At 41.6% G+C, this 26,697-nt stretch overlaps 1 protein-coding gene and 1 pseudogene across 1 annotated transcript; one reads left to right on the top strand and one right to left on the bottom strand.

Moving 5' to 3' along the window:
* Positions 1-12,783: 12,783 nt before the first annotated feature.
* Positions 12,784-13,066, top strand: LOC113194846 (small ubiquitin-related modifier 2 pseudogene; annotated as a pseudogene).
* A 7,012-nt stretch (positions 13,067-20,078) lies between these two features.
* Positions 20,079-26,455, bottom strand: LOC113194855 (dehydrogenase/reductase SDR family member 2, mitochondrial-like). Its single transcript, XM_026406135.2, has 9 exons — positions 26,426-26,455; positions 25,460-25,608; positions 23,931-24,108; positions 23,030-23,131; positions 22,472-22,542; positions 21,621-21,672; positions 20,917-21,051; positions 20,489-20,544; positions 20,079-20,190 (listed from the first exon to the last, which is right to left on the bottom strand). Exons 1-9 carry the CDS (start codon positions 26,453-26,455, stop codon positions 20,079-20,081), a joined length of 885 nt encoding a protein of 294 aa, XP_026261920.2.
* Between the last annotated feature and the right edge of the window lie 242 nt (positions 26,456-26,697).

Here is a 26,697-nt window from a genome sequence, read left to right as displayed (position 1 = left end):
AGTTGGTTCTTTGAAAAAATAAATAAAATTGACAGACCCTTAGCCATGCTAACGAAGAGAAGAAGAGAGAGAACTCAAATTACCAGCATACGGGATGAAAGAGGCAATATCACAACAGACACTTCAGAAATACAGAAGATAATCAGAAATTATTTTGAATCCTTATACTCCAATAAAATAGAAGATAGTGAAGGCATCGATAAATTTCTTAAGTCATATAATCTGCCCAGATTGAGTCAGGAGGATATAGACAACCTAAACAGACCAATATTAATTGAGGAAATAGGAGAAACCATCAAAAGATTACCATCTAAGAAAAGCCCAGGACCGGACGGGTATACAGCAGAGTTTTACAAAACCTTTAAAGAGGAACTAATACCAATACTTTTCAAGCTATTTCAGGAAATAGAAAAAGAGGGAGAACTACCAAATTCATTCTACGAGGCTAACATCACCCTGATTCCGAAACCAGACAAAGACACTTCAAAGAAAGAAAACTACAGACCAATATCTCTAGTGAACCTAGATGCAAAAATCCTCAATAAAATTCTGGCGAATCGGATACAAAAACATATCAAAAAAATTGTGCACCATGATCAAGTAGGATTCATCCCTGGTATGCAAGGTTGGTTCAATATACGGAAATCAATAAATGTTATTCACCACATCAATAGACTTAAAAATAAGAATCATATGATCATCTCGATAGATGCGGAAAAAGCATTCGACAAAGTACAGCATCCCTTTATGTTCAAAACTCTTGAAAAACTAGGGATAACAGGAACATACCTCAACATAGGAAAAGCAATTTATGCTAAGCCTCAGGCTAGCATCATTCTGAATGGAGAAAAATTGAAGGCATTCCCTCTAAGATCTGGAACAAGACAGGGATGCCCTCTTTCACCACTTCTGTTCAACATAGTTCTCGAAACACTGGCCAGAGCAATTAGACAGACGAAAGAAATTAAAGGCATAAAAATAGGAAAAGAAGAACTTAAATTATCACTATTTGCAGATGACATGATTCTATACCTAGCAGACCCAAAAGGGTCTACAAAGAAACTATTAGAGATAATAAATGAATTCAGCAAAGTGGCAGGTTATAAAATCAACACGCATAAATCAAAGGCATTCCTGTATATCAGCGACAAATCCTCTGAAATGGAAACGAGGACAACCACTCCGTTCACAATATCCTCAAAAAGAATAAAATACTTGGGAATCAACCTAACAAAAGAGGTGAAAGACTTATACAATGAAAACTACAGAACCCTAAAAAGAGAAATTGAAGAAGACCTTAGAAGATGGAAAAACATACCCTGTTCATGGATAGGCAGAACTAACATCATCAAAATGGCGATATTACCAAAAGTTCTCTATAGGTTTAATGCAATGCCAATCAAAATCCCAATGGCATTTCTTGTAGAAATAGAGAAAGCAATCATGAAATTCATATGGAAGAATAAAAGACCCAGAATAGCAAAAACAATACTAAGCAGGAAGTGTGAATCAGGTGGTATAGCGATTCCAGATCTCAAACTATACTACAGAGCAATAGTAACAAAAACAGCATGGTACTGGTACCAAAACAGGTGGGTGGACCAATGGTACAGAATAGAGGACACAGAAACCAACCCACAAAACTACAACTTTCTTATATTTGATAAAGGGGCTAAAAGCATGCAATGGAGGAAGGATAGCATCTTCAACAAATGGTGCTGGGAAAACTGGAAATCCATATGCAACAAAATGAATCTGAATCCCTTTCTCTCGCCAAGCACAAAAGTTAACTCAAAATGGATCAAGGAGCTTGATATCAAATCAGAGACACGGCATCTGATAGAAGAAAAAGTTGGCTACGACCTACATGCTGTGGGGTCGGGCTCCAAATTCCTCAATAGGACACCCATAGCACAAGAGTTAACACCTAGAATCAACAAATGGGACTTACTCAAACTAAAAAGTTTTTTCTCAGCAAAAGAAACAATAAGAGAGGTAAATAGGGAGCCTACATCATGGGAACAAATCTTTACTCCTCACACTTCAGATAGAGCCCTAATATCCAGAATATATAAAGAACTCAGAAAATTAGACAATAAGATAACAAATAACCCAATCAACAAATGGGCCAAGGACTTGAATAGACACTTCTCAGAGGAGGACATACAATCAATCAATAAGTACATGAAAAAATGCTCACCATCTCTAGCAGTCAGAGAAATGCAAATCAAAACCACCCTAAGATACCATCTCACTCCAGTAAGATTGGCAGCCATTATGAAGTCAAACAACAATAAGTGCTGGCGAGGTTGTGGGGAAAAGGGTACACTTGTACATTGTTGGTGGGACTGCAAATTGGTGCAGCCAATTTGGAAAGCAGTATGGAGATTTCTTGGAAAGCTGGGAATGGAACCACCATTTGACCCAGCCATTCCCCTTCTCGGTCTATTCCCTAAAGACCTAAAAAGAGCATGCTACAGGGACACTGCTACATCGATGTTCATAGCAGCTCAACTCACAATAGCAAGACTGTGGAATCAACCTAGATGCCCTTCAATAGACAAATGGATAAAAAAAATGTGGCATTTATACACAATGGAGTATTACTCTGCAGTAAAAAATGACAAAATCATAGAATTTGGTGGGAAATGGATGGCATTAGAGCAGATTATGCTAAGCGAAGCTAGCCAAGCCCTAAAAAACAAATGCCAAATGTCTTCTTTGATATAAGGAGAGTAACTAAGAACAGACTAGGGAAGAAGAGCACGAGAAGAAGACCAACATTAAACAAGGATGAGAGGTGGGAGGGAAAGGGAGAGAGAAGGGAAATTGCATGGAAATGGAAAGACACCCTCAGGGTTATACAAAATTACATACAAGAGGAAGTGAGGGGAAAGGGAAAAACAGTACAAGGGGGAGGAATGAATTACAGTAGTGGGGGTAGAGAGAGAAGAGGGGAGGGGAGGGGAGTGGAGGGGGGGATAGTAGAGGATAGGAAAGGCAGCAGAATACAACAGACATGAGTATATCAATATGTAAAGCAATGAAGTGTAACTGATGTGATTCTGCAAACCGTATACGGGGTAAAATGGGAGTTCATAACCCGCTTGAATCAAAATGTGAAATATGATATATCAAGAACTATGTAATGTTTTGAACAACCAACATTAAAAAAAAAGAAAAAAAAAGAAAGAATAGTCAAGGTATAAGCCAATAGTTTGGGACATTTGTAACTATTATTAAAAGTTAACTAAGCAGAAACAGCTCAGAGCAAAACTCGAACTGAAAGTACAAATGCTTGCTTATGCATAAGCCAAGATACATTCTTCTATTCTAATTGTAGCTACGTAATATTTTGTTTCTTTGAATAATGATTCCTGTTTTGTAATCACAAAGTACTGTGAGCCTGCCAAAATGAAAAGTATATATGATCAACTTCACAAGTAAAGATTGGGATTCAGCACCTTCACTTTGGTGTCTGTGTTGTTTCTCCATCCCCTTTCTCAGACTCCTCACCATCCGTTCGTCTCCTGAGACCCCCTGTTGGAGCTGGTCTCCGACAAGGTGGGATTATCTATTGTTAGCTGGTATCTCTGCCCTCAGGGTGGTGAAGGTAACCAAGGTGTCACTGTGCTGGGCTAGCAGCTGCTGGGGACAGGGGGCAATTATAAACTGGGTACCTGGCCAGCCAGAGTTCCAAACTGGGAGTTGCCCCCCACCAAAGATGGTGATGAATGTTACTCAAGATGGAGGAGCCTGCTTTCAATGGTGGGGTGTTAAGTCAGGTGGGGGAGCCAGGTAATGGCATTGGACAATGATTTCAGAGATGAACTCTGTGGCATGCAGTGTGTGGCTGTTTTTTATTTATACAGGGGCTGACAGTCAAGAGTTTGCCTTGAGTCTCAGAGCAGACTTTGGACTTGGACTTTTGGGCAATGCTGGAACTTTTTTTAAGACTATAGAACCTCTTAGAGATGAATTGTGAGATGGATATGAACTTTTTGGTTCAGGAGTTGAATGCTATGGCTTGGATATGAGGATTTGAAAGCCCCTATGTTCATGCAAAACTATTCAGAGGTGACATTATTAGATTATAAGAGCTTTAACATAATCAGTTCATCATTTGAATGAACTGACTGGGTGGTAACTGTAGGCAGATGGGGCATGGATGGAGGAGGTGGATCACAGGGGGTATGCCCTGGAAGAATTTAACTTCCCTGCAGTGCTTCCTCCCCCCCACTTTCTCTGTCTGTTTCCTGGCTGCCATGAATGGAGCAATGATCTCCCACCATGCCCTTCCACCATGATGTGCTGCCTCACCTTGGGCCCAGACCAACGGATTCAACTGTCTATAAACTGAAACCTCTGGAATCATGAACCAAAATGAAATTTCCCTCCTCTAAGTTGATTTTGTCAGATATTATGGTCACAGCGATGCAGAGCTGACTAACACAGGTAATGACTGGAAACTTTCAGGCTCCATTCCAGAAATCCAGTTGTTGAATGTCACTACAAACCCTGAAAACATACTGATACTCTTGTATCAGTATCCTAGGTCTTGAAGAGGAATGAGATAGATTCAGTAAATTTGAGGTTAATAACCTTGTATCGTGCTCCTTAAATTATTAATTAACATGCCTATACGCAGAGGTAAGCGGAGAACTGACCCAAAGTTTAAGGTAATACAGGAGGCAAACACTAAATGGATATAGAGACATCAAGCTTTATCCTGCTTTTAGTTATTCACTGGGCATCTACAGACCCAAGTGGGAAGTCTGTGCTTTTAGCAAAAGCAACTTCTTCCAGTCCCTGTTATAGATGGTTAGTTTATCCTAGAAACTACTGTTATTTCGTTTATTGGGGCTGCCATTCTGCACAAACAGGATGGCAGTCTTATGATAAGGTTGGGCTATTGTAGCTGCTGAGAGTTCATGGGGAGGGGAGAACACACACACTATGCTTTCAACAAGTAACAGGGCAAGGGATCAGGAGTCTGTTTGCAATTTTTTTCTTTTATGGTGATCCCAAAGTCTCATTCTCCTGTTTAGTTTATTCTTAGAGATTTTTATTGTCACTGGAGGAGTTCCTGGAGAGGGAGACCTTAACTCAGGATAAGTGGGGTCTTTGCTGTGCTTAACGAAAGGGAATTTCAGCAGGCATCAGTCCACCGAGACACAGATTTGTTTAGGAAAGCAGATACACATTCAAGGGAGAATGCCGTCAATCTGCAGAAGATAGAGGAGGTAGCTCCTCAAACCTCCATCTTGGGAGGCTCAGGAATACAAAGGGATTTTGTAGGGAGGGAAGGAATGGAAAGGAGGAGCAAGACAGGAAAGCTTCAAGCTTCATGGGGTCTTCATCATCCAGCGGGTGTGTCTCATGTTTTCTTCTTTTCCAGAACATGAGAACATCACGGTGTGCTCCCACTCAGTGGGTTCTTGTGCTGTCTGTCCATCAGAAGAATTAGACCACGCTGCAATGGGAGCAAGACTGTTGGGACTTCTTGCTTAAGGAGAAGGGAGACACAACAGTGACCAAAATAGATTAAGCAAACAGATAGGAAAATTTGAGAAACATCATTTAGGGGATTATCTATTGATCAAATATGAAGACCACACCTGCTTAAGGCTCCTGGGAATGATCAGACAACCAACCATCAACTATCTTGAGAGCCTCAGACTGATATCAATCCCACATCACAGAGGAGGCCTGCTGGGGGAATCAAAGTGGCTATCAGGATCCTCAGTCACCAGTTCTCGTGATCTTGCAGGAAGGATTCCAGACAAGGAACACATAACAGCAGGCATGAATTTATTAGTAAAATGGAGAATACAGACATTCAGGACAGACTGAATGGGTCACCTCAGGAGGCTGACACTACCCTGACAAAGTTGGGGCCTTTTAAGGGTTTTGAGTCTGCATGTTCTTGACTCAATTTCTCATACCCCCTTGAGTGAATTATCCCCCCTTTAAATAGCCCTCAGCAAACTTTCTGTGTGAGGGTCATGATGTCCTTGTTACAAAGGGTGCTTGGGTGGTTATGACATAGCTTTGTGATAAGGGAAGGTCTTGGCAATCTGGTCATAAGAGATGGTGGTAACACAGTCTAGAAACAATAGTTCCCTTCATATATTATAATTAACTGTGGCTGGAGGAGATTCTGACTTATCAGGCCCCATTTTCCTGAAGATTTTCAACTTCAATAAAGTTCCCCATAAGTTAAAGCAATAGTTCCTTTAAGGGGTTATAATTTTTTAGAATGTTGCACATTCCAGCTCCCCTTCTCCAGAAGCTCATCAGCTTTGATAAAGTTTTATTTATCCCCAGTCCTGTGACCTATGGGCTCTCTTTGATTCCTATGTCCTCTACCCACCACCTCATGGCTGGCTAACCTACCTAGCACCGGCAGACCTTCCCAAACCCAGCCCTCACCAGGTTTCCCTTAAAAGTGATACAGACAAAGAAGAGCCCAGAATCCAGAAAACGTGTCTCCCACTCTTGAGATGGCCCACATCCTCCCCTGCATGTGTGTTCTTTGCTTTCCTACATAAATCTCTGTGCCTCTACTGACAAAAGCTGAAATTCTTTTCTGTCATGTTTTTCAGGGACCCTACGGGTCCTGAGTTGTGTTTCCTCCTCTCTGGGAACCTTCTTCTGGAGATATCTCTTCTCTTATGACGAATCATAGCAAGTAAGAAGTTAAGGGCCCTGGGAATTTGCTGATTCAGTGACTCCTCAACAGTTTCATCCTTTATGCTGTTTGTCCTTGGACAGTGATAGAGAGTTTCTTGGCATTAATGATATACCTGGTTTTGTTGTTGTTGTTGTTGTTGTTGGTTTGTTTGAAGCCCCTAAGACTGTTCAAGAGTTAGTGACTGAAGGGGTAGAGGAAAGCACATACCACTTCATAGCTAACAAGCTATGAGTTAAGGACCAGGAATGCATTTGCCCTTTGTCCCTGTGGTGACTCCTGACTGTCATTCTCTGCTCAGAGTTTTAACTCCCTTAATCTTATAGGGTGCTACTTTTCATGAAGGTCTCTGAGATCTTCTAGCTCCTCAGGCCAGCTCTGGCAGTTTTTCTTTTCTTTTTTTTTTTCTTCTAATTTACATGCTTCGTGTTAGTTAATACATAGAACCAAAGACTAAGGAGGTGTACTATAAAGGTCATCAGATGTTCTAGGTTCTACAAATCTAACAAAGAAGGATTTGTAGTTAACATCTTAACCATCCTAGTGGGGCTTCTCTTCAGCAAAAGGATCAGGGAGGGGCAGAAAGGCAAAGAAAGGGAAATAGAACAACCCCACAGGAGCGGCCGGTTGACATACTGCAGTATGTAAAGAATCAGGCTCATGCAGCAAGTATTAGACTAATTTCGTCTCTCCCTTCTGAGACCAGCAATTCATCCTGCCTCCTTCCTCCCACTGCCTTTTCGGTCACTCAGTTCCTCCTTCAAGTTCCGCTCTGTTTGCTGCTCACCTCGCCAGTCCATATTGTACAGCAGTCTTCCTCATTATAATGTGATTTTTCTCCCCGTAGTGTTGAGCCTGTTTCTATGGTGATACCAGAGAAAGTCTGTGCAGAGATGCTACAGCCAGAAGTCTTCAATTTGAGAGCTCATTAAAGCTGGTTGAGGTGAAGGACTGGCGGAGATTCTCAAAGTGCTTAGTGAAGGTCAAAATTTTGTAGCATAGTTGAGTTGGTAGGATAGCCCAAAGAACCCTTCAGTGTCATCGTGGTTACCTGGATGTCATTGTGATTGCCTGGCACAAGCACAAAACTTTCCACACCCTTCTTACATCAACTTGACATATTCACGGTATTTTTCATGTACAGCCTCAGATAGTTGGTCTGAGACAACTTTTTAAACTACTTTGTTGAGGAAGCACAGTACTGATTATATGGTGGCTACAGAATGATAAAGGATTGCTGGAGAGTTTTCTCTGTATAAAAAAGAAAAACAAACATCCTTTTGTGTAAAGAGTAAACAAACAATAGAGAAGGGGAAGTTCTGCAGAATAATTAATAAAATTGGTTCTGCAAAATCTAATATCCTCTCTTTTGTCACACGCACCCAAAAGCATTATAGTTTTCAAAAAAATAATATCATATCTCTCATACAAATATAAAATAAATAGGCGTCAAACTTTTATTTGATTCATTGATTAACAGGGGAACAAATAAAATGTTGCAATCAATTCAAAGAGCATTTGAGAAGGTAGGCATTTATAGGGAATATTAGAGTAAGGTTGCTGTGTTAGACACAAAACTTATTAATGTCCAACAAGAAAATAAACCCTGACCTTTGGGATCATCTGTTCTATTGGACAGAAATTACTTGTATCTCTAACAATCAAAAACAGCACATTGACCTCTAGCCAGAGACAAGAGAAAATCCAATGCAAAACTGCACTGAAATGCCCTGTTGTCTCTTCTACCTATTTCCACATTTCCAATAATTTTTCTGACATAGAGTAAAAGCAATTTTGTAATAGAGGAGGAGGACACTGATTCTCTGGATATAAGGGAATCACGAAGAAGAGATCGTCAGAAAGGGTTCTGGGAGCTGCAGGGAGCAGGCTGTGCTCTGCTCTGAGTTCCTCTGGGTTGTATTAGCACAACAGCTTTCAGGCTGTGCCCAGCCCTGAGCTATCCATTTGATAAGAAAATTGTCTGTGAGGGGAAAGGGAAAAAAAAAAAAAAAAAAACAAGGGAGAGAAATGAACTACAGTAGATAGTAGATAGTAGATGGGGTAGAGAGAGAAGATGGGAGGGGAGAGGAGGGGAGGGGAGGGGGGATAGTAGAGGATAGGAAAGGCAGCAGAATACAACAGACACTAGTATGGCAGTATGTAAAAACGTGGATGTATAACCGATGTGATTCTGCAATCTGTATATGGGGTAAAAATGGGAGTTCATAACCCACTTGAATCAAATGTATGAAATATGATATGTCAAGAACTATGTAATGTTTTGAACAACTAATAATAAAAAAAAGTAGGCACAATGATAGCTCTTAATTACACTCAGCAGAAAATAGATGGAAAGTGAAACCAATCTAATTTGCACATTGTTTCAAAACAACATTATTAAATATATAGCATTATTTTTTGAGTTTATATTCATGATAAAAGCTTGAATCCTCAACCCTGGGGACCAAACAAGGCTTTTTATCTTGTGGAAGATAGATTTAGAACTTTTGTAAGTCTACATAAATATAATTCAGGTTTTATATAATGGAAAAATATTATTGATAAAATAAGCATTGCTAAATAATTTTCGTACTACTTTTCCATATATTTCATTGCATTATTTAATGAACCATAAGTCTATTATACCACAAAAATAAAAAATAAAAAGAAAGTGGTCTCCCCCCACCACTCCATTTTGAGTGCAAGTGCTACGGCAGTATGACTGGGTATATTGTCTGGGCAAACAGATAACCACTGGATGTTGAACATACAGGAAGGACTTATCAAAAAGAAGAATCCCCAGTTGCTCAGTGGAATCATAAGGCACAACTGATAAATGGATTAATCATGATAATGAAAAGTTATCACCTGTGAACTTATCAGTTAAGTCACAGGCCCATGGACTAGAGGCATATCAAACCCCTATCAGGAAAACCAGGCCCATGAGCTTATTTGACACACTAGACCAATGAATGCTGTAACTCCCTCACTTGAAATTCATAAAGGAAGATGCACCTAAGATAGTGGTGGTATGGTGGCACACGCTGACCTGTCTTATCAGACCACTTGCTGTATGCCTCCTGAGATGACAGGTGACAAGCTCCAGACTCTCCCTGGGGCTTCAGCTCAGCTCAGTCTCTTGGAGAAACTGCACCTTCCCTGAAAAGCTCTGTGTCCTAAATAATTTCCCTGCAACAAGTTCCTTCTTGAGTTAGAACCTCATCTGACTTCCTGCTGTGACTTTTTTACACCCCTATCAGCTCTCTCCCTTTGCTTTCAGTTCTGACTCTAATTAAACCTGTGGCCACTGTTAACCCTTTCTTAGCCATTCTGTTACCTATACATCATTGTGGAAAGTGTGATATATGACTTGAATGTTAAAAGTATTACTAATTAACTTTGGGATAGAATAAAAGAACTTGAGATTGCCCTGCTCATGGCTACCAAGTGAACCATGAGAATTGAATGAATTAAAGCTGATGAAGTTGATGTAGCTTGTGAGTTTATTGTTATTCAATAAATTCTGAGCTAACTCATGACAGGAGCCCATACATTTTTCCTATTGACTCAGAAAGGGAAATGACTCTGCCAAAAGATTCCTAAACCAGGAGTGAGCTAATGCTTGCAGCGCTACCCCCTTGATCAAAGGGAGCAAAGGAATATAGGCACTAAGATGAAGAATCCATTAGTGAGCATCCCTGTTCTCCCAGTCGATAGCAGGAAAATAATTGCACGAAACATCTGCTCTAGGCAAGGATCCCACAGTGAACAGCAGAGGCCTAAACAACAACAACAAAAAAAAAGCATGAAAATTATCTTGGGCTGTTGGCATGGCTGTACAAGCTCCCTGAGATATATGGGACCACATGTGGTAGATTAATTTTGCCACTAGAGGCATCAAAGGAACAGACAAGAAAGATAATAGCTGATAGGTCAACAACCCCAAGGAGGTGAGAAGGGATGCCTAGCTAGGAACCTCCAAGGATTGTGGTGAGATGGACAGGGAAGTGGAAGAACATCTGTCTCAGTTCATTCTTGCTAGTACACAAAATACCTTAGTCTGGGCAATTTATAAGCAACAGAAATTATTCTCTCATGGTTCTTGTGTCTGAGAAATCCAAGATTGGGTTTCTGGCAAATGGGAAAAATAGTAAAAGCTCTCTCAGCTTCCAAGATAGCACCTAATTACTGTAGCCTAAACAAACAAAACAAACAAAAAATAGCATGAAAATGATCTTGGGCTGTTGGCATGGCTGTACAAGCTCTGTGAGATATATGGGACCACGTGTGGTAGATTAATTGCTCTGGATTAATTTTTCCACGAGAGGCATCGATCATTTCGCCTCCAAACATTCCTGCATTAATACAGGAGCTTTGGGAGGACACCTCATATTCAAATCATAATATGTTCTAATCATGTCTAAAGGCCCCCACCTTCTAATACTGTTGCATTAGGGACTAAGGTTCAAAATGAATTTTGGAGGGACACAAATATTGAAAGTATAGCAACAGTTTGAACTGACGAGAGGGAATGAGGAAAGAGTAAAATTCCTCACAGTCAGATTCATAGGCAATGTAAGATTATAAATGATTATTTTTGCCCCCACTATGAAAACAGAAGTTATGGTAGTAAACGTGCAAGCTTGAGAAGAGAGGTGTTATTAGTCAATTGTATCTTCCACTTCCACCCCACCATCATTCATACATGTAAGTCCTAACCCCTACTACCTCTGTATGATTGAGGTGGTTTACTTGTTTGTTTGATTTGGTGGCAGGGAATCCAGGGGTGCTTAACCACTGAGCCACATCCCTAGCCCTTTTTATGTTTTATTTTGAGACAGGGTCTTATGAGTTGTTTAGGGCCTCACTAAGTTGTTAAAGCTGGCTTTCAACTCAAGATCCTCCTGCCTCAGCTTCCTGAGCAGCTGGGGTTACAGGTATGAACCGATGCACCACTGTACTCGGCATGACTGAGGTTCTTAAGAGAAGAGGAGATTAGGACACAGACACACATGGAGGGAAGACTATGTGAAGATAAGGGGATAAAATGGTCATTTATAAGCCAAGGAGAGAGTCTTCAGAATAAATAACTGACAAAACCTTAATCATGAACATGCATCTGCCAGAACTGAGAAAATAAATTTATGTTATTTAAGCCACCCAGTCTAATGCACATTGTTATGGTAACTTTAGCAAACTAGTTTAGTTGGTGAAGGTTTAAATATGTGCTGAGGGAAAAGGGAGATGATTTTAGCAGAATAATGTACAAAGATTACCATTGTAATATTAAAAGTGAGTATTATATTGGAAGCTATAAGTTTTTAGTGATTTTCTCCAATCCTATTCTCAATTCTGCCAAATACCAGACATGTAAGAGGAGTGCCAAATATGTGTGAATGAATGAATGGACAAATGTATGAATGAATGAAGTTTGGGGGCAAGTACATCAGAAAAATAAAAATATCCTCTAGCACCCAGCTAAAAATAATTTATGTGTGATATTAGCTAAAATCTGTTAGATTTGTGAGCTTTGCATGGGATTTCCTCAGTCTGAGAATGTAAGCAGGAGAATCACTGAGCCAGAAAGAGATGGCAGTTCATTTGTTTAAAATATATATATATATAACCTTTTGTGTGAATATCCATGAATAAGACTGATGAGGTGCATGGTCCTATGGAACCTACATTTGAGGGGATTTGATTTAAAATTAAAATGAACACATCAGGTATAGTGTCACATGCCTATAATCCTAGCTACTTGAGTGGCTGAGACAAGAAGATCACAAGTTCAAAGCCAGTCTGGGCACCTTAGTGAGACCCTGTCTCAAAATAAAATAAAAAGGACTTTGAAAGTTACTGAGATGGGAGGAACATTTACATAAGGTGGTCAAGAGAGATGTTTCCAAAGAGCTATAATTCTGAGAACTAGATAAGGGGTGGCAGGTTATATGCTATGGAATGTGTTCCAGGCAAAGAGAAAACGCATGTGAAAAGATTCTGTAAGAGGGCCTTGTGAGCTGCTTGTGTGCTTGTCGGTGCGGACCTGGTACCTCTTTTGTGAAGCGGCAGCTGAGGAGACTCCGGTGCTCGCCATGGCAGAAGAAAAGCCCAAGGAAGGAGTCAAGACTGAAAACAAAGATCATATTAACTTGAAGGTGGCAGGGCAGGATGGTTCTGTGGTGCAGTTTAAGATTAAGAGGCCCTCTTAGTAAACTAATGAAAGCATACTGTGAACGACAGGGTTTGTCCATGAGGCAGATCAGATTCCGATTTGACGGGCAGCCAGTTAATGAAACAGACACACCTGCACAGTTGGAAATGGAGGATGAAGATACAATTGATGTGTTTCAGCAGCAGACAGGAGGTGTCTACTAAAAAGGGAACCTGGTACTTTACTCCAAAACTCTGTTCTTACAGACCAAGAATACATTCTCAATTAGAAAACTGCAATTTGGTTCCACCACATCCTAACTACTACAGTATAGTTTTCTTTATTTGTTCATTTTCCCTTCCCCATTCCTTTATTGTACATAAAGTAATTGGTGTATGTGCACAAGCATATTGCATTTTTTTAAAACTAAATGGCCAATAATATGTTTTGATTAACATCAAATGGAGATGGGATGGGGAAAAATACTGGTTCTGTGAAAATATCCCCTTTCTCCATTAGTGGCATCCTCATTCAACTCTTTATATTCCAGTAAGTTATTTTGCTCTCACTGTTTTAACAAAAAAGCAAAACAACAACAACAAAAAACCTGAACAACATAAAAATCCTTGCATACCTTGTTCGATTGGAGAATTTTAATGTTTTTCATTTATCATTGTAAAACCAAGGACAATTTTATAACTTTTTTGTATGTAGCTGTTACATGTAGGGCAATCTGTCTTTAAGTAGAGGTAAATTACTCTTAAAAAAAATTCCTAGATAGTTTTCCCTTCAAGTCAAGCGTCTTGTTGTTTAAATAAACTTCTTGTTAAAAAAAAAAAAAAAGAGGCCCTTGTGAGTGGAACTTGGTAAATGAGGGAAATGTGGTAGGAGATAAAATCAGAAGGAAGCAGCAACTGGAGTATGTAAGGCTAGAGAGGTGAGGGAATCGAGGATGAACTATTGTGGCAGAGATTGGCAACTTCACTAAAACTTATTTTTATTTTCTTCCTGGGCATATGAATAGAATATTTTTCTCAGCCTTCCTAGAAGTTAGATACAGCCTGGAATTTTGACAGGTGAAAAATATAGTCACTTAAATGAAAACATCAACAGAAATTAGACACTGCCTAAGATCAGAGAATTTTAAGAGACAGCAAAACAATAAACTCAAAATGAAACAAAAAAAGAGAAAAAAAGCTGAGGGAAATTACAGAACTTCAGCAACCTGTGATATCATATGAAGTGGTGTACCATACTTATAGTTGGAGTTCCAGGAGAGAGGAAGAAAGCAAAGAATGAAGAAATAACTTAATTGGTAAAGGTTGAAATTTTTTAAATTCGAAGAAACTATAAAACTCGTACAACCTGAGAAAATCAACCTCAAGAAGAATAAACAGATGCGGGAAACTCAAGGCACATCAAAATCAAATTGTTAAAAATCAGTGACACAGAAAATTACATCTTAAAATCAGGCATAGAGATGGGAAGGTGAAAGTGAGGAAGACACATTACTGACAAAGATAAGAACTATCCAGATTTCTCAAGTTACACAAGCCAGAAGGAAATCACATCACCTCTCTTAAAGTATTGGGGCGGGGGTGGGGTAGGGGGTGGGAATGGCTAAATCTTGAATTCTACAACAAGCAAAACATTTCTTGAAATATGAAAGTACTATCCGGGCACTAGTGGCACATGTCTGTAATCCCTGAGACGCTGAGGCAAGGAGGATTGCAAGTTCAAAGCCAGACTCAGCAACAGTGATGTGTTAAGCAACTCAATGAAACCCTGTCTCTAAATAAAATACACAATAGAGCTGGGGATGTGACTCAGTGGTCAAGTGCCTCTGAGTTCAATTCCTGGTACCAAAAAAAAAAAAAAAAGAAAAAGGAAGAAAGTACTTAGAAGAATACAAAGACAAACAATGGGGGGGGGGGAATATTTACAGTATATATACCTGATAAAGGACTTGTACGCAAAGTCTATGAGAACCCTTAAAACTCAATAATAAGAAATAAACAATCCAATTAAAAAATGAGCAAAGCATCTGAATATATACTTTTTAAAATATCGTATACAATAAAGATGAGAAATAAGTGTATAAAAATGCTCAACATTATATGACATTCGGAAATTGCAAATTAAAACAATAACAAGATGCCACTAATGCCTATTAGAATGGCCATAATCCAAAACACTGACAACATTAACTACTGTCAAGGATGTGGAGCAACAGGAATTCACAGTCCTTGCTGGTGTGAATGCAAAATGGTATTTACTTTGGAAGACATTTTGGCAGTTTCTTACAAAACTAAACATTCTTTTACCATATGATCCAGTTATCACGCTGCTCTACTATGGATTGAATGTTTGTGTGTCCCTTCCAAAAGTTGTATATTGAGTCCCTAACCCCAAATGTGATGAAAATTAGAGGTGGGAATTTGGACATAATAAGATCAAGATGAGGTCATAAATGTGGAAACCCCAGGATGAGATCAGTGTCCTTACAAGAAGAGGTAGTCCCTCATTGGGGACTATCTAATCTGTAGTAATCTTGACCCAGATTTGGAAAATCCCCAGCCTATCCATGGTGCAGAGAACACCAAGGGTATGGCCATACTACAGAACCAGGGACCTAATCAGCCACCCAAGTAGAGAGACCAAAAGATCTCGATTTCTCTCTTCACCATGTGTGAACAGAGCAAGAAGGCAACCATCTGCAAGGCAGGAAGTGTCAATTTCCTCCTGGGACCTCCTGACCCTCACCAGGAACCTGACATGTTGATGACTCCCTGGTGTTGAACTTCCCAGACTCCAGAATTGTGAACAATAAATGTCTGTTGTTTAAGTCACCCAGGCTATGGTATTTTGTGATAGCCACCTAGATTGACATATGCCTGTGTATGTATCCAAATGAGTTTTAAAAAATGTCCATACAAAAACTGCAAACGAATGCTTATAGCAATTTTATTCATAGTTTCCAAGACTTGGAAGCAGCAAAGATAAACTAGCACAGGTGAATGGATAAGTAAATTGTGGTATATACACACAATGGAATATTATTCAGTGATAAAAATACATGAGCTATTTAAGTCACAGAAAAGACATGGAGAAATCTCAAACATATATTCCTAGGTGAAAGAAACAGTCCAAAAAAGCTACATATTATATGATTCTAAAAAGATGGCACTCTAGAAAAAGGCAAAACTATGAGGACAGCAAAATAACTAGTGGTTGCCAAGAGTTAGTGGAGAGGGAGACATGAATAGGAGGATTGCAGAGGATTTTTAGGGCAATGAAATTATTCTTTATGATACCATGAAAGTGGATACCTGTCATTATACATTTGTTCAAATTCACAGAATAAAATCAAATGCAAACTCTGGACTTTAGACAATTATGATGTGTCAGTGCAAGTTCATCAATTCTAAGAAATGCACTACTCCCAGCAGGGGATTCTGATAATAGAAGAAGATGTACATGTGCAGACTATATAAGGAACTGAAACAACTTCAGAGCAAAAGAAAATCTGGCTTCAAAATAAGCGAATGAGCTAAGCACAGTGGTACATACCTGTAATCCCAGCCAAGCAGGATTGCAAGTTCATGGCCAGCCTCAGCAACTTAGTGAGGCCCTAAGCAACTTAGCAAGACCCTGTCTCAAATCAAAAATAGAAAGGTCTGGGGATGTGGCTCAGAGGCCTTTGAATTAAATCCCTGGTACCAAAAATGAAGTAAAAAATAAAATAAAATAAACAAATAACCTACATAGACATTTCACAAAGAAGACATACAAGTGGCCAAAAGGTATATGAAATATGCTCAACATTGCTAGTCATCAAGAAATTGCAAATAAAAACCTCAGTAAAATATCACTCTAGGGGCTGGGGATGTGGCTCAAGTGGTAGCGCCCTCGCCTGGCATGTGTGCGGCCCGGGTTCGATCCTCAGCACCACATATAAACAACAATGTTGTGTCCGCCAAAAACTGAAAAATAAATATTAAAATTCCCTCTCTCCTCTCTCTCTCTAAAAAATAATATATCACTCTAGTTAGAATGGCTGCACTAAAAAGACAAAAGGTAATGAGTGCTGTCAAAGATGTGGAAAAAGAGAACACTTACACATTATTGATGGGAATGTATTATAGAAAACAGTCTCGAAGTTCTCCACAAAATTAGAATAGAACTTTTATTGATTGGTTTGTGTTTTTTTTTTTTGGTGTTTAGTTTTTTGAGTTCTTTATATACCCTAGAGATTAATTCTCTATCTGATGTGTGAGGAGTAAAAATTTGCTCCCAAGATGTAGGCTCTCTATTCACCTCACTGACTATTTCTTTTGCTGAGAAGAAACTTTTTAGTTTGAGTCCATCCCATTTATTAATTCTTGATTTTAATTCTTGAGCCAAAGGAGTCTTATTAAGGAAGTTGGGGCCTAATCCCACATGGTGGAGATTAGGGCCTACTTTTTCTTCTATTAGATGCAGGGTCTCTGCATCTAAGTCCTTGATCCATTTTGAGTTGAGTTTTGAGAGATAGGGGTTTAATTTCCTTTTGTTGCATATGGATTTCCAGTTTTTCCAGCATCCTTTGTTGAAGAGGCTATCTTTCTCCAATGTATGTTTTTGGTGCCTTTGTCAAGTATAAAATAACTGTAATTATGTGAGTAGGTCTCTGTGTCCTCTATTCTGTACCGTTGGTCTACCAGTCTGTTTTAGACACTTCTCAGAAGATAATATATATGAAAAAATGTTCATCATCACTAGCAATTGGAGAAATGCAAATCAAAACCATTCTAAGATTTCATCTCACTCTAGTCAGAATGGCAGCTATTATAAAGACAAACAACAATAAGTGTTGACGAGGACGTGGGGAGAAAGGTACGCTCATACACTGCTGGTGGGACTGCAAACTGGTGCAGCCAATATATGGAAAGCAATATGGAGATTTCTTGGAAAATTGGGAATGGACCACCATTTGACCCAGCTATCCCTCTCCTTGGTCTATACCCAAAGGACTCAAAAACAGCATACTACAGGGACACAGCCACATCAATGTTTACAGCAACACAATTCACAGTAGCTAAACTGTGGAATCAACCTACATGCCCTTCAATAGATGAATGGATAAAAAATGTAGCATATATACACAATGAAATATTACTCAGCAATAAAAGAGAATAAAATCATTTGCAGAAATGGATGGAGTTAGAGAAGATAATGCTAAGTGAAGTTAGCCAATCCCAAATAACCAAATGCCAAATATTTTCTTTTATATAAGAAGGCTGATTTATGATGGGATAGGGAGAGGGAGCATGGGAGGAATAGAGGAACTCTAGATAGGGCAGAGGGGTTGGAGGGGAAGGGGAGCGGGCATGGGGTTAGAAATGATAGTGGAACGTGATGATCATTATTATCCAATTCTTATGAAGATAAGAATTGGTGTGAATATACTTTGTATACAACCAGAGATATGAAAAATTGTGCTCTATATGTATAATAAGAATTGTAATGCATTCTGCTGTCATATATAAATAAAAAAATAAAACATAAAATTTAAAAAAAGAAAAAATTAGAACTACCTACCACATGATCCAATAATTCCACAACTGATGTACACACAAATGAAAGAAATCAGTGTGTTGATGAGATATATCTGTACTCCCATGCTTATTGTGGAGTTACTCACAACAACTAAGATATGTGAATCAACCCAAGTGTCCATCAGTGGATGAATGGATACACAAAATGTGAGATATATATATATAATGTGATATATATATATATATATGTGATATATATATATATATATATATATATATATATAGCTAGCTACTTGGCCATAAAAGATAAAATCCTGTCATTTGCAACACCATGAATGGAACTAGAGGATATTACACTAAGTGAAATAAGCCAGGCACAGAGGGAAAACTACCATATGATTTCACTCACATGGGGAATCTAAAAAATTCAATCTCAAAGAAGTAGAGAGTAGAATAATGGTTACCAGAGGCTAGGAGACAAGTGAAGGGGAGATGTGGATTGGTCCGTCAATGGGTACAAAATCAGAGTTAAATAAAGAGAATAAATTCTGTACCAGGAATGGTGGCATACACCTGTAACCTCAGCTACTCAGGAGGCTGAGTCAAGAGGATCACAAGTTGGGGGGGCAGCCTGGGTAACTTAGCAAGACCCTGTCTCAAAATAAAAATTAAAAAGAGCTTGGGAGTGGGAGTGGGATAGCTCAGTGGTAGACTACTTGTCTAGCATGCACAAAGCCCTGGGTTCAAGAAAAAAAAAAAAGGAGTAAATTCTGGTGTTCTAATGTACAGTAGGGTGATAGTAGTCACTACTAATGTGTTGTACATTCCAAAATAGCTAGAAGAGAGAATTTTGGATGATTAACCACAAAGAGATGATAGATATGCCAATTACTCTGATTTGATCCTCACACAATGTATACATATATCAAAACATCACACTGTACTCCACATATTTGTACAAATATTATGTTTCAGTTAAAAAGGTTTTAAATGTGATTTAAACAAAAAGCAATTACGAATGAGTAGACAGAATTTAGCACATCCAATAAGGTATAAAGCAGCACCTCAGGGCCAACGGCAGGCCTGAAGGACAGGTAGGCATGGTTATGGAAATCTACCTGCAGAAAGCTGCAGACAGAAGAGCCCATATATGGCAATCAGAAGGGAGGCTGAGAAACAAATTATCTGACTCTCCTCTGCCCTCCAATCTCCTGTTAGTGCCTCCCATTGACCAAACCCAGCTGCAGGCCAGAGGTCTAGGGACCATCCGTGCAGGCCACGGGTCCTCCTAAGGCACTGAGTAGACAAGCATAGACAAGTGGATCTGGAGGGAAAGATGGGAAGTGTACAGCCCAATTTCCAACACCATGGGAAAGGAATGAAGGGAGGGAGGGAAGGGTAAAAATTCTTAGGGATGAGGGACAGAGAAAAGGGAAGAGACTGATCAAGGAGTGGCTTCTAAATCAAGGGGACTGCTCATGTATCACTAGCCAAAACAGGAGTGAGCTCAGATTAGATGTTTCAAAATGTTTATTTTCACACGAAAAGTTTCAACACCTGCCTTCTAGTTTCCTGAGCAAGTTTCCCTATCTGACCCTGGATGCTACAGACTCTAAGGCTCCCCACCTCCCTATTCCCTGCCAAGCCCCTCATTTTCCACTGAGGACCACAGCCCCACTTTCTTAGCGTCACACTCTCTTCACAGCTTAGGAGAGTAGCCAGCCACTGTGATGTTCTCCCCAGTGATATAGCTGGCGTCTGAAGAGCACAGGAAGGATACAATCCCCGCACAGTCCTCTGGCTCCCCAAGCCTGAATAAAACAGAGAAGAGCTGAGTCACAGCCTTTGCAGTATTGAACTGGGACCTCAGGTTTTGCTGGGCCAGAGGTGGCCTAGCATTCACCCCTATAAGCCAATACCTCACCAGGCTCCACGGATGGTCATAGTGAGCTCACATCCACCCTTCTGCCCCCAACCCAGGACTGTGCTGTGTCTCCCTAGAAAGGAGAACAGCCAGTAGACTGAAAGAAGATCAAGGATCTGTCTCTTCTTGAAATTGAATTTCCCGTGAGGTAGACACTGACCTCTAAAGCCCCAAACCCCACCTACCGCTGCAAGCCATAGATTTTGTTCAAATCAGATAGCGTGTACGGCAATGTTTTCTCCTAGGGAAAGATTTCAGAGTCAGCATTAGGCAGAGGGATATTGGTAGGGGTGGGGGTGGATTTGGGGGTGGGGGGATGGGAAGAGCATCATGGCCCGCTAATGCCTCTCTGGGGGAAGATCCTGTTCTGGCAGTGAGGTAGGGCTCCGGTCTGCTCCTCACAGAGGATTAAGACCCCCATTCTTCTGCAAGAAAGGGGGGGCTGCTGGTTCTGAAGCCAGAGGGCATAGCCTCTCAGTGATGAGCCTGGACTGAGGCTCTAGTAGGTGTGTGGTCTCTGGAGGCCTCAATTCCGACAGGAGCCCAGCCAAGGAAAGGACCACTGAGACTGTGGTTGTGGGGACTGGGAGCAGGAGCCACTTGTCATAGTCACCATTTGGATAAAGTCAGTCTTGATCAGTCCTGGTACTATGCTGTTCACTCGGATGCCTTTTGGAGCCAGCTCCATGGCCAGAGACTTACAGAGGCCCAACAGGGCCGTCTTGCTGGTGTTATAGACTCCCAGCTTCTGTAAAGCAAAAGAAAGAAAACTAGTAGTTCTGCATGGGAAGAAGGGGTATTATTCAAACAAAACTGTGACCCTGAGTCACAGACTAAGAAGATATGCCTGACTCTAGGCCCCAACAAAAATTCCTCCCCCACCCCTCATGTCTTCACAGGGATTTTCAAGGAGTGAAATTCTGAGATGAAGGGGCTCCTCATACTTAAGGAAATGTCAGCAGATTGCTGCCTGCCATGTGTGGCCAAACTTGACAAAGAGAAAGCTGCACTACACTTTAGAACTTCCACTTAGGAAACTGGAATTAGGAGATCCAGGGTCCAGTCCTTGCAGTAATGCAAACTAACTATGCTTACCCTGAATAAATGGCTTAACACCCTGGGTTTCAGAGATAACATGACAGAATGAAAGTAGAATACCCGGGCTGTAGCATTCAGGGTGTTATGCCACTGCTACACATCTCAAGCTCACTTTATCTGGTATCAACAGCCAGTTCCCCCTCACCCCACTGCAGGGTCTCACAAGAAACCAACTCAGATGCCCCCCCCCCCAGCTCCACCTGAGGATCTCATACTCACTGATACTGGCATATAAGCTGCCACCGATGAGACCAGAACCACAGAGCCTCCCCTATGAGGAGAAAAGGAAATGGGATAAGATGACAGATGAGGTCAACTAAGAGATTATATGAGCCAGGGAATTATACTCCCACACTAAAAGAAAACTAGCTCAGCATTCATGGTGAAAAGCATAAGTGTTGGGGAACAATTTGGAACACTGGGGAGAAGCTGGACCTTTAAGTTAAAGGTCAGTACCACCAATAAGCACAGCCAGAGTGGTGTCCCTTGGGGCCCTGCCTAGTGAGAGGCAGCACTCCTAGAAAGCAGAATCCCAGTAATGTTCATGTGTCAGTAGAGACCCCTGTGGGGTCAGGGTGTCACTCATGAGTCCCAGCCTGGCTTGCCCCTTGGTGGCCACAGGACACAGAAGAGCCAGGTTCTGCAGGGGAAGGTGAGAAAGAGCAAACCCACAGTGCCTCTGACCAGAAGGGAAACAGGTGAGGTGGCCCAGAGAGGAGGGTAAGAGTTAGGGAATCAGAACAGGGGACCCCAGGCTGCTTCTCTCTGGAAACTTTGTTCCTGCAACTACCACTCAAGGGGAAAAATTCCTGCCATTTTCTGTGATGTAATAATCTAAGGGTTCGTGAAATATCCTTTAAGGAACAGAAAGGCAAGTTCTGACTCCTCCCAGCCAATGCTTCTCTTCAACACAACTGTCACATCCCCGGGGAAGGAAGGTAGGTCTGGAAACAGAATGTTTCCCAAAAGACACACCTGTCATCTCTCCCATAATCCTCTACTTCATGGGCCCCTACCCCAAGTGCTTTCTAGACCAATGTATGCCCCACCCATTCCTCTCATGCCCTCACCCCCTGTTCTCCATGTGGGGCAGCAGCTGGCTCAGCAGCAGGGCCGGGGCCTTCACATTCACGCCCAGGATCTGAAATCAGAAAAAATATAGAGAAAGGCAAGGGGGAGAGAGCAATTCCATCTGCACAGGGCCCATTCTCCTTGGTCACTAGGAGATCAATGGTCAGAGCAGGAATGAAGTTCCATAACTATGGCAAGTAGCCAGGGCACTGTGTTTCTTGGGACAGCCAGTTTGAGAGTCCAGATTGTGGTAGCTTCAGACACCTGAGCTGGAGAGGATCTCTGCCACGAACAGACCCAAAAATCTGGGCATCTCAGGACTTTACAGCTGGGACCAACATAAAGAGAGTCGACATAGAGGAAGTTTCTGGAGTCTGGTATAGGATGGACATGGTCAGTGCCTGTTGAGCCTACTGATGGCTCCAGTGAGCCCTAATCCCATCCACTAGAGCCAGTATTGATGGTGGTATATGGGAGCCGTGTGCGCACATGCATGTGGCAAACATGATGGATGGAGTGCCATGCAGGGTGGGTAAGACCCTACGCCCAATCCTCACCTTGTCCCAGACTTGCTCACTGGCTCCCAGAGTGCTCCCCACCAAGGGATTGACTCCCGCCACGCACACCAGGAAGTCAATGCCCTTATGGTGCTCTAGGGCCTATGGAAGAAATGACATAAGCTGTGGATGAAGGAATGGATAAATGGTAATAATGACCCAGAGGAAATATCTAACCCCTGTCTGGCCATCCTGGAGCTGTCCAGGAGCAGAATCAGATCCTGGCAATCAGAGGTGGACTGAACTGATTGTGCCTCTCCTCTTTGGAAACATCAGCTTTCTGCCCCCATAGGACACCTGGTTGGTCCCTGGGCCCCACTGGCCCAGATCTTCACTTATGAAGTATCCCCACTTTCATCTCTTCCATTTATAATTATCTCCTTCTCTTTGCTCCCTCTGCTCTGGAAGATTCTTCCTTCGATCTGACATATCAAAAGCATATGCTCATTCTACACCCCATCAGGTTCACAACTTGCCTCCTCTAAGGGTAGTCCCATAGGAAAATCTCCTACCCTAGAGTAGTCTAGCAGACTCCTAACTCGGTACACATAGGTGCTAGAGCTGTGCTGCTTAGACTTCAACATGAACTTGGATTCACTTGAAGATTTTGTAAAAATGCAGATTCCAATTCAGCAGCTCTGGCAAGATCTGAGGTCCTGAGTCTCTAGCAAGAAGCTGTGTCATGCCCAGCTGTTTGTCATCAGATTGGCATGGCTCTAGTCTAATCATGAAGGTTCCCTCCTGTCAGCAAACTTCTGATGTCCATTTGCTTTTTCTCTGACCAGGTCCCTGTCCTGGGCTGCATATGTTATTGGCCTAGAATCCAGTGCTAGAGACCCCGACTCTTCTTGCCAGAGCTGGATCTGCATATTCCCATCTGATCCATTCCTCAGCCTCTCACCTTAGCCACCAGTCTATCTCGGTCTTCAGCCTTCCCCACATGGCACACAGTGCCTGTCACGCTCAGTCCCTCCTTCTGAAGAGTGGTCACTGCCTGGTCCACGTTCCACTGCTTCCGGCTACAGATGACCACATGGGCCCCATTCTGGGCCAGATGCCTGGCAATGGCAAAGCCAATCCTGCAGATAGAGAATAAGATGACCTCACCTCTCCCCAAACTGCTTTCTCAAACCTGATACTTAGATGCAGATTGAGTTCCTGATGTTGTCTAAGAGCCGCCTCCAAGTCCTCTGAGCAGGGAAAAGGAATTATTTAATGCCTACTACATATCAGGTCTTCACAAAAGCTCCCTCATTTAATTCTCACAACTTTATGTACAATAATAATATATTGTATATTTATCTATATTTTTATAGATAAGGATATTTCCATATCAAATTCACTTAAAGGAGCTTTAAAAAGTAATGTTCCATCAGAACTGTTGTAAACTTGCTGGGCACCAGGCCTAAATTGTCGAGAGTCTTTTTAACTGCCCAGCATTTTTTCCCTTTGTTCTAACCAGAGAGTTCTGGCATAAATTGTGCTTTCTCTAAGCCTAACAGCTTTGCTCTGCTCTGCAACTTAAAAGCTTTTCTGCTGAAGAGCATGCTCTCTGCCTGTTTCCTTACATTAAGGAGGGCTGAGCACTCTTGATTGGTCTGGTTAAGATAAAGGAAGGGCACAAGGCATGTTCCCACTATCCTGTAGAAACCATCCAGGTAGCTTGGAATTTTGAAAGTATTCATCTATTATGGAGGTTAAGTATTGGGAACACACACAAAGGTTTAAAACACCACAGGGATCTGGGAAGTCTATAATTACTAAACAATTCTAAAATACAGTGGTCTAAATTGGTGCTATTATAGACCACAAAAGGTCAAAAGGAAGATGATGCCCCTAAAGCACAAAATCCAGAAACCTTCCCTCCTTCTACCTGTGGTAAGGACTCATTATAGACTGCAGCTCATTCTGGCAGCCAGAGCACATGAAAGCATGGCTTCTGTCCCTTCAGAGGATGGCTCTGAAGGGACACAGGAAGAAATGAAGATTTGTCCATGAAAACTCTTGGCACTGCTCTTGAGACGTTGCCCTGCCTATTCCCCAGTGCCAGTGGGCATTCTGCTGTCAGTGAAACCCCTGAGTCTGAAACACAATAGGAATTGGGTTTCTCTCTATTAGATGAGGATGCCAAAAGACCGTGGCCACGGGGCTATGAAGGAGGTGGGCAAGAGGGCTGTCCTGGTGGCAATAAGTTAAATATCTGGGGATTACCCAGCCAGTAAATGGTAAAGACTAGCTTCACATGCTGCTCTGATTGACTCAGAATAACTGGCTTTCTGACCACCTCATTTTTGGAGCTCAGAAACCAGATAATTTAGGGAGAGATTTGGAGTTAAATACCAGAGCTGTGTGATGAGGTAGGGACCCTGATGTGGGCAGGACTATAGTGACATCTGGTCATGAGGCAGTCAGGGACTTCCACTCACCCACCCTTTAGTAGATCCGGTGATCACCGCCACTTTATCAGCCAGGGAGCGGCTCTTATCTGCTCTTTCACTGAACATTCTTGTTGATAGAGGGATGGAGGAGCAATGAAGACCCCTGAAGGTCCATGATAACGCCCTGAACATGGGTGGAAGTTGTTATCTGGCCGTCTTCCTGAACACAAAACTTCCCAGGGGAAGAACCTGGGAAGACATTACAGAACGCATTAGGAACCTGGGTCGTCCTGCATCCTCCAGGGAGACTCCACTGAAGTCTCTGATAGGTGTCCCACCATCCTCCAAACTTACCAGGAAGCTATCGAGCCATCCATGTCCTTTCTGTGGCCAACTCCCCAGGCAGGCTCCCCTGACCTATAGTGAACTACCCCACTGAGGCAGACAGGGCCAAGCATGGCAGTGGCTCATGGCAGAAGCCTAAGGGGTACTTGCCTAACCCATCTCCACACCTCCAAATAAAGACTACCACCATATTCTTTTGTTTTTGTTTTGTTCTTTTTGTGATTCTGAACCTCATGCATGGTGGGCAAGTGCTCTATCCCTAAGCCATAGCCCCAGTCCTTTTTAGTTTTCATTTTGAGACAGGGTCTCACTAAGCTGCCCAGCCTGGCCTTGAACTTGAGATCCTCCTGCTTTAGCTTCCTGAATAGCTGAGATTTTAGTTGTGCACCATCATTCCTGGCTTTATATTCTTCTCAGAGTTACCTCCGTACTTCCTCTACACATCTAACATCGGAACATTGAACTTGTATATTAAAAAAAAAAAATTTTTTTTGGTGGTTCTGGAGATGGAACCCAGTGATCAGCATGTCTGACAGGCAAGTTGCTTCCCCTCACCACACATGACTCTCAATCAACTCTAAATAAAGCCCAGTTACTCCCTATGTTCAAAAACTTTCATAGATCATCTATCCCTGCTTCCTTCTGACCTCCAGTCCATACTGTCCATGCTTACCTGCCCAAAGATCTCATGGCCTTGTGTCATTGTAACCACATCAGTGACACCTCATACCTGAAACAGCTCTCAGCCCACAACATTCACCTCAAACCCCTCACCACCTAATGGGAGACCAAGGAGCAATAATTATCTAAGGTTGGCTGCCTTACTTACTGCAAGGCAAGTAGTTGTTTTGGAGGTGGCCCTGGGAAGCTACGCTAGGAGAATGAAGAGAGTGGGATGGAAAAGAATTTAAATGACCAAGGACACATAATCAAATATGTTATCTC

This window comes from Urocitellus parryii, chromosome 6 (assembly GCF_045843805.1).
Source record: "Urocitellus parryii isolate mUroPar1 chromosome 6, mUroPar1.hap1, whole genome shotgun sequence".
Classification (NCBI taxonomy): Eukaryota; Metazoa; Chordata; class Mammalia; order Rodentia; family Sciuridae; genus Urocitellus; species Urocitellus parryii.
This window is presented reverse-complemented; position numbering and strand designations above follow the sequence as displayed.